General features: G+C 31.3%; 1 protein-coding gene across 1 annotated transcript; it reads left to right on the forward strand.

Annotated features, from left to right (window-relative positions):
* Positions 1–4,123: 4,123 nt before the first annotated feature.
* LOC143077052 (toll-like receptor 4) lies at positions 4,124–4,954 on the forward strand. Its single transcript, XM_076252938.1, has one exon. It carries the CDS (start codon positions 4,124–4,126, stop codon positions 4,952–4,954), a length of 831 nt encoding a protein of 276 aa, XP_076109053.1.
* Positions 4,955–9,449: the final 4,495 nt, after the last annotated feature.

The following is a 9,449-nucleotide window of genomic DNA, read 5'->3' on the forward strand; positions in this document are numbered from 1 at the left end:
TTCCTGACTAATTTGATTCCCGTAATTGTGTTTTCACCTACTAAATTTGACCTTTTTATAACTTTGCTTAAAGTTGACAAAGATTTCGATATTATCAAAGGAGAAAAAATGAATGATCACTTTCCGGTGCACCAATTTTATTCATAGGCCAAACCAGACAAAAATGCTAGAACGAAGTTGTACAAAGCTTCTATAATTTGAATGTTGAAAGGAGTAATATAAATACTCTCCGAGCCAATTTTATTGTTATTTTTTGGTTGTTAAATTTTTATGACTATTCATTTGATTGTAATTGTTCACTCCTCTGTTGTTATTTAATTTGATCCATTCGTGATCAATTGTTGATTGGTGGTGTTTAATGCTACTTTTAGCATTCTTGACTTATCATGACTTATCGTTGCGTAACATTGTTATTGGTGGAAGATGAGAGAGTACATGAAAAAAACTCCGACCTGAATCAGGAAACAGAAAAGTCACTCCTAGTCACCTACGTTTCGAGTCGAACACACCGGCCACGAGTAGGATTTGATTCTACAATGTCTGTGTTGACATCATACCACATCATAGTTCCGTCATGTTACCCTTTGAAGCTTTCAAATATCATTTTCAAAAACATCATATTTGATAAATATTTGTATAGTTCTTTTTAAAATGAGAGTAAATGGTGGTATTTCGAATTAGAAATAATTAAGTTGCTCCTATTAAATGTCGAAATAAATTACGAATCATTAATACTGCTAGAGGTAAAATCATTTAGAAATGTTTGAAAGCGAATCTATAAATGCAAGGAAATTTTGTAAATAATTTTAAAACTAAGAATAATGTAAACATTTAAATGAAAGGCTTGTACAAAAATTCATATTTACATTTATCAAATTGATATAAACAAATGCTCATGAAATTATTGAGTGATGATACTTAATTAGAATATTGAATTGAGGTTCAATTATTATTTTCATTTGATATTGCGAAACGAACACCAACTACACTGTTTATCAAAGAACAGTTAACAAGTAAACGTATGTGGGACAAACATACCTTTTGATTCGTAACAATCAGACAGTTTGATGCGAAACAACTTCTTAGTAAACAATTATTGGTTTAAAAACTACTTTTTCATCAAAATATAATGTGTCGTTCTGGGTGTCAGATATTGAGTCCCAAGGGGTAGAGGCTTTAAAAAAAAAGAATATATTTACTTTTTTCCGTTTACGACATTGAAACAAAGATAATAAAAAAGATTGATCTGTTTATAGCATTAAGTTTCTTTCCTGTGCAACTTTATTTAGAAATAAACGTTTGTACATAATGAATCGGGTACACCCGTTTGTATTCATATTTGTGCTATTCAACAGTTGTGTGCTTTATACGTATACAACGAAGACAAATACCATGTAACAGCTCTTCATATTATATTATTTGTTTACTTTGAGGTCTTGTCTTCATTTTTAGAATTTAAAAAAAAGCACTTTAAAAGACTAAAATATGTGTCAAATGAAATACCTTAAGTTTGTTATTTGTTATCAGAACAGAATAGGTGTATTTGAATTACAAGGAATCAGATAGAGGTCGAAATAATGCATATTATATTTCGATGAAAACGTAGTTTATAAACGAATAATTGTTTACTGAGAAGTTGGGATTGGTTACATTGCATAATAGGAATTAACTACAATATATAATAGGAATTGACTTCAATATAAATTATATAGGAAATTTCGTCGAAAGTAGTGTTTTATCCTAAAACTTGCATATGAAGCCTCGAAATATGTAACACGGAAAATAAGGGAAAGGTGTTTTAAAAAACAGATCACTAAAAACGTCTACTTCTGCTTGCAGGAAAAAGATTATGGTTCGGTTTCTTCCGTGCAATATATTATGTGGTACAAACAATTCTGAAAAAATACATTTTGATACTTGAAGTTGTCGTCATCGTTTTTCTCCGCTTCAATATCGCCACCCCGTGTCAATCAGAGCCGATTCATCGCACGGTGAGCTCTTATCATCCTTAAAATGAGCTATCATGAATTAAAAAAAGGGTTCCTTGCTACAAAACATAATAAATAAACTCATCACACATTTCTTATAAAGTAACATTATTTAAGTTGCCTTTCCTTATATGGAAATACTTGAATTCTACCAAAAATATTCAGTTGAAAAAATATGATAAAACACATATTTTCTGCATCAAAATCAAAAAGAAGTACTTATTGATAACATGTTTCTTTGAAAATTTAACCTTTAATTTAAGATTTCTACAGGTTTTTTTTTATATGTAACAATCAAGATGGCGGAAGACCTCTGATCTATCTAAAGTCTTTATATAATTTAGTGCAAATTTGACACATTAGTACAAAGACGTTAAAAAAAAGTCGATATAGGATTTTTTCATTTGATTATGTTGTAAGAAGAAATTACCTGTTTTAATCATCAGTTTTTTTATTGAACTTTAAACATGTTAAAGAAATACTCAATCGAACAACATATATATTTGTTTATTCTAATGATAAACATATTATATGATATTGGTTTTGTTTCTACTTCTGCAGGTTTAATAAAGGCCAGATGCAGTACAATAAACAATCAGGATGTCAACCTCATAGATTGTTCTTTGAAAAATTTAACATCAATGCCTGATTTCCTGCACATTTCTACAACCCAACTTATTCTTCGTGGAAATTATTTACAAGTAGTTCCTGCATGGTCTTTCCAGAAATCGAAACACCTAAAACGCTTAGATCTGTCAAATAATTTACTGAGAATAATTGAACGGGGTGCATTTGCTGGACTAGCCGAACTCACATACCTCAACCTAAGAACTAATAAATTAGCATCAAATTCTCTTCATGAGAAAATATTTCAAGATTTAATCTCGCTCCAGGATTTAGCAATAGATGATAACCTTTTCAACGACGAATATACATTTTTGCAGGTTGAAATATCTCGAGTAAGGTCATTGAATACGCTAGGAATTGATCTTCGAGAACGACATCAAATAAATAAATGTCTTTGTGATTTATCAAAGTTAAAGAATCTTAAAATTTTTGGAATGCACAGGGAAGCATACTCAGACAATTCATTTAACGAATTAAAGTGTCTAAAAATAGAAGCATTGTCACTTGATCAGGTGGTTTCCTTAGCACCAGATACGTTCATTTCCTTTTCAACGTTAAAGACACTAAAAATAAAGATTATGTCAAGGTTAGCTGACTATGACACTATTGGCAGTATATTCAAATCTTTTAAGGTTTTCAAAGGTAAAAATATGACAGAAATAAGCATCACTAATAATCCACATATAAACGGGTTTGTGTTAGGCCATAGACATTTCGCAGTTCTTCAAGAAATATGTCTACAAAAGTTAAATTTGATTGGTGATAGTATACTTGGCATAAAGTTGGGACCTTTTTTAAGATATGGATATAAAGAGAATTGTTTAGAAGAATTAAATATTGATTTACTGTTCGACAGCAGAGATAGTTATGTTTTTGCATTTTGTGCATTTAAACATTTGAAAATAATCAGAACTCCACATGTGATAGCAAGGGACAAAAGAGTAAAACGATCGAGTGAAAATGACGTTTCTTACTCATTTTGCCTACCAAAAACATTAGAACAATTGGATTTCCATTCGCACGTTAGATTATATAATAGTAGGAGAATTGCGAATCTAACTATTATCAACGGATCAAATTTAAAAATTGTGAATATGGCTAACATAACACTCCGAGATTGCGATGGTACGATTTATGGAATGGAAAATTTAGAGCATTTGGATATGTCAGGATTCATTTGCAAAGTTTTGAGTGTTAATCTGCTGGAACATTTTCCTAAACTGATTAATCTCATTGCACAAGATTCTTATCTTGGAATCGGGTTGAATTCCCTTAAAAATGCCTCCGAATTTCTAAAGATGAATTTAGATCTTCAAAGGATTGACCTGACGAAAAATTGTATAAATTCTCTTCCTAATGACTTATTTCATCATCCTTTCAGACAAAAACTTTCTATCATATTGGACAAAAACAACCTTCAATCGCTACCAAACTTTCCGCCGAAACCGAATACTATTCAACAAATCAGTCTAAAATACAATAGATTTTCGTGTCTTAGTGATGACAATATGGCCCTACTAAACATAATAAAACCTTCACGTGTATTTCTTCTTGGAAATCCGATTGAATGTTCATGTAATACGTTACGTTTTCTTAAATGGGTGAACCGCTCAGGATTTATAAGTGATGTTAATGAAATTGAATGCGTCCTCCAAAATGGGACCCTTGCAATTTTGTCTCATTTTTTGCGAAATTTAAAAACATATGAAATTAGTTGCCAAACGGAATTATGGATAACTTTGGCAAGTAGTATTACTTCTTTTACAATTTTGGCATTAATCTTTGGAATAGTATACTATCGCTACCGATTTGCATTTGAATATTTCTTTCTGCGAATTAAGATGAAACTTAGGCATTACCAGCCTCTTCTGGAAGAATTCAATTATGATGCATTTATTTCATACAGCCATTACGACAAAATTTGGGTTAAAAGTCTGCACGATAGGTTGCAGACGAAAGGATTCAGTTTCTGTCTAGATGATAAGGATTTCTTAGTTGGAGTGGATATTGCTGAGTGTGTCGTCAAAGCTATCAATTCAAGCAGAAAGGTTATATTCGTAATCACTGAGGATTTCCTAAAGAGTAGCTGGGGCACGTACGAAGTAGAAATGACTAGAATGCATGCATTCAGAGAGGGTCGTGAATCGATGGTTATTGTTATACTGATGTATGACATTAAAAAAGACAAACTTCCCAAAGCCTTGAAAGAAATCTGGTACAAGGTCGTCTGTATTGTATGGCCATCTGATACCGAGGCTCCGTATAATTCAGAGGAAATTTTCTACGAGAAACTATCTATAGCATTAACAGACGGTCGTACACAAATGTGTGAGAATTAGTGATGATAACACTTCAATTCAAAAGCTCAGCACTGCAGTTATACACTGTTCATATCAATGAAGAAAGTCAATACACGCATTACGGACGGAAGCAACAGATAACAAATATTTGATTTATTTGATGAACTTTGATGACATCTTTATTTGTATAACAAATATATCAGTTCATCATTCCAACTTGTTAATTGTTTGTTTAAACAACTTTTGAAAAATTCTGGACTTGCATTAATAATTATAAACTTATGGCAGACACGTGGTACTGCTTAATTGTCTGTGAGAACTGTAAAATATTACAATGAATTTTAGAATATATCAGGTTTCACATTTTTAAGCAACACGAGTAATGTAAATTTTTATCAATAGAAACAAAAGAATACATTTAAATTATACTTTCATTTTATTACGCTTTGTTGGTTCGTAGCCAGCCTAAATCCACTGTGTAAGTCCAAATAAATAGCATTCTATACTCTAAACAGTCAGAATAATATATATGCTCATCCGTTGCTTATAACCGATTAAACACTTAATAAATTTCATGTCAAAAGAGCTTTTCTTGATTCAACAGGAATGCTCACACGATCATATTTGAAAGCAACAAATATAGAAGAACCGAAATTGTTGATCGATATGACCACAAAACATTATCACACAATAGGTCACCGAACGGTTTTCGAAAATGAACAATTCCCTTACCTTTTCGGTAGGTATCAATAGCTCAGATTTACACAATGCGAAATAGATAAAAAGAAAACCAAAAGTAATATTTTAATTAAAACTAAGTTAAAATAAACGAACAAATATAATAATAACCAGCGTGCAGTCAACGACATCCGCCGGACCATTTAATCCTGGGATGGGCACATAAAATAGAGAAAAAGATAACAATGTTTAAAAGCTCAGCAGCCATTTAAATTTATATAGTCTTGTAACTTTACGTGATTAATATTTGAACAAACTAAAAAATCAAAGTTATATGGCAATAACTTTACTCCTCAGATTAGTACTAAGAACAATATAATAAAATAAATACTCGCTTTTACCATAGATTCACAGATAGATATAAAAAAGAAGATGTGGTATGATTGCCAAAGAGACAACTCTTCACAAGAAACCAACATGACACAGAAATTTACACCTATAGGTCACCGTACGAACTTCAATAATGAGAAGAGCCAATACCACATAGTCAGCTATGAAAAGACCTGAAATGACAAATGTGAAACAATTTGAAAGAGAAAACTAACGGCCTAATTTATCTACAGACAATATTTCATAGGATGTTTGTTAAAGAATCCATTGCTTCTGTGTGTAACTTTGTTGTGATGTAGTAGCGTTCACAGAATCAAATTGATACCGCGCTTCATACTTAACCTGTGCGCATGTTGAACGCTTTGACACCCCTATGAAAATAATAATAATATTCCTTTAATAACATGTCTATACTATAATTATCGTGAAATTACGAGAAAAACGAGCCTTTCGGTTGGTTTTCTTAGTATTTGTTGAACGTTGTCTTAGTGATTATGCGCATTGTCGACTTCTATTTGTTTCTCGAAAAAGAGGTTCAACCAAAAAATGTTTTTAAAATGCTTTATCTGCTTGGACTGCCTCTACCCTTTGTTCCATCAGGATCAAATATTGTAATATAGCCGAATATTATTTTCATTAGAAATTATATTGTAGAATATCTCATCGATTAGTAATATCATACAGGAGTTTGGTGTTTCGTGACACAGAGATACATCATCATAGATGATGCATATAAAACTCATCATAGATACCAGGATCAAAATTTGTATTTACGTCAGACGCGCATTTTATTGAGAACTTTGGCAAAATCGTTTGAAACTTCAATGTTATGTTTTTATTGATTATTCAAAAAAAAAAAAATAAGGAAGTACTAACCATTTAAAACGTGATGACTTCCTGAATCGTATTGTCACTAAAGGTAACATTTATTGCTTAATAGTGAAACAACTTAATATATCGCTTCCACAAAGGTTTCAATTCTTTCACCTAAACTTCACACTTTAAAATACTTCCTAATTTTTTAATCAGTAATTTCATATCATTGCGGTTACATGTAATAGTGAAGAAAAATGAAAATAGAGTATAAAAGATTGAGTTTTAAAAATATCCTTTGTATGTTGTAATTCTTCCGCAGTAAAGTCGATTTCTTATCATGTGATAAAATAATAATAACTTATCAGTTTTCCACCTTCTTTGCGTGTTTTGTCTGATTCCACATTTTTTAAAGGATATATATAAGAAAACAAATCCTGCATTAACCATGTTAACCCTTTGCACTGCAGTTTACGTTCAGTTATATTATCATATGTAAATGTAATACTTTAGATGTCGACTTATTAGACGGACAGAGGACAAGTCGCATAACTTACATGTTCTTCATGTTCTTGTTGAAAATACTGAATCTGAATCTGCACTCCATTTCTTGAATCAAACGTAATTTTCTCTATCACCAGGGCAAATTTTTCTGTTTTTTTCAAGAAATGACTTTATATAACATGCATTTTTCAATAGGTTAACACAACAAATATCTGACAGCACAGTTCTCCCTACCAATTACAACCCCGAATACTCTGCGAAAAATAGACATACAGCTAAAAATAAACTAACGTTCGTTGTTCATGCCTGATGATGTCAGAAATACAAGAACACATATTTTGCAAGCTATTGAAATAGAAAGATTCAGTTTGTCGATATTTCGTCAAAATATCATTCGAGAAATAATTCCACATCTAAATCTCGAGCAATACGATATATATCAACTATAGACAGTTACACTAACAAATGTTTAAAAAGTTCAGCAAGGCTAACATTTTAGATATGAATTTTAAATCGATTCGACTAGACAAATATCAAATCACATTCAATCCAGTTAGAAAAATCCAAGTATAAAAAGAGGAAGATGTCTGTAAACAAAATGATGTTGCACTTCATGATCAAATCGTCTTACATAAGCTTCCAAATCGCTGACATAAATAAAACTATGCAATTCTAGTTCAAGAAATAATGATTTAAAATATCAACAATGGAATTGAACTCTAATCTTTCTAGAATGGCTAAGACCAACCCAGTTTTGTTGCATTGCTGAATTTTTGCCTTTATATGTTTTGTTTTGTAGTTGTGTGTCTGGTTTTTTGTTGTTTTTTTTGTCTCGATTATTGTAGATCATTATTCTAAGACAAATAATATGTTTTTGGACATTACATCAACCTGCTGACCAAATATAAAGCCATTTTGTTCAGCAGTACATCAGAAATGTGTGTCAAGATATACACTTTATTTCACATATTGAAATGTTGAAATTGTCTGCAAAGAGATCTTTTGACAAAATATGAAGTAGTATATGTGATGAGTACTTTACAGCATTAGTATTAGACGAAAGGACTAATTGATAAACAAGGTTCATACAACATAGATCCCAGTCATTGTTGTTACATGTATTTTATTCTTAAAATATCGAATGTCACATAAATGTCTGATAATCATTTCAACAAAGATTTGAAAAAGAAGATGTAGTAGGATTGCAAATGAGACAACTGTTCACAAGAGACCAAAATGACACAGAAATTAACAACTATAGATCACGGTACGGCCTTCAACAATGAGTAAAGCCCATACCGCATAGTCAGCTATAAAAGTCCCGGAAATGACAATGTAAAACGATTCAAACGAGAAAACTAACGGCCTTATTTATGTAAAAAAAATGAACGAAAAACAAATATATAACACATAAACAAACCACAACCATTGAATGACAGGTTCCTGACTTGGGACAGGCGCATACGTATGGCTCATTCTTGTCAAATGGTCTTAATCATGGTTCAATATCAAGAAGTTTATTGACCATTTAATAAGCTTACTGTAATTTTAACTATAAAATTTAAGTACTTGACAACGTTTTTACGCCTCAAATTGATATTAAGCACAGCATAATTTAAAACTAGCTAATACAAAAAGCCAAAATTAATGCAAAGTATCAGCTTTTGAAACAGACCGAGATGTAAAATTGTCTAGAAGTTCTTTAGAATTTTTAAGAATCCACATATGGTTAATACCACTATGCGAGTAAACACTTTTAGAGTATTTATGAAGACCCTCTTTCACGGCGGACAGAATGTTAGTCAATCTAATGGACAATTCTTTAGGGGAACATAAAGATGAGCCAGCAATATACCGATGTTTGTACGTAATTTTATTAAACTTTGGTATCCAATACAAACAAGGTAAAAATGTAAGTCATCCGATTTGGTGTGCAATGTAATGTTTATTGAAGCCATGAAGGACTTATCATTTGCTTAAATATCATCCTTGTCAAATTATATGTCTTTGTATGTGGGATTACCTGAGTACTCATTTATACCCAGTTCTTTTACAGTACATTCGTAGTAAAACGATTTACATACAAAGACAAAATTATTATAGGAACAACAACATAATATATATAAGACATGGTTTTGCAATTTTCATA

This window comes from Mytilus galloprovincialis, chromosome 5, assembly GCF_965363235.1.
Source record: "Mytilus galloprovincialis chromosome 5, xbMytGall1.hap1.1, whole genome shotgun sequence".
Classification (NCBI taxonomy): Eukaryota; Metazoa; Mollusca; class Bivalvia; order Mytilida; family Mytilidae; genus Mytilus; species Mytilus galloprovincialis.

Bases quoted from the DNA above. Each gene is read 5' to 3' on its own strand.
- LOC143077052 (XM_076252938.1), top strand. From the start codon at position 4,124: ATGGCCCTACTAAACATAATAAAACCTTCACGTGTATTTCTTCTTGGA.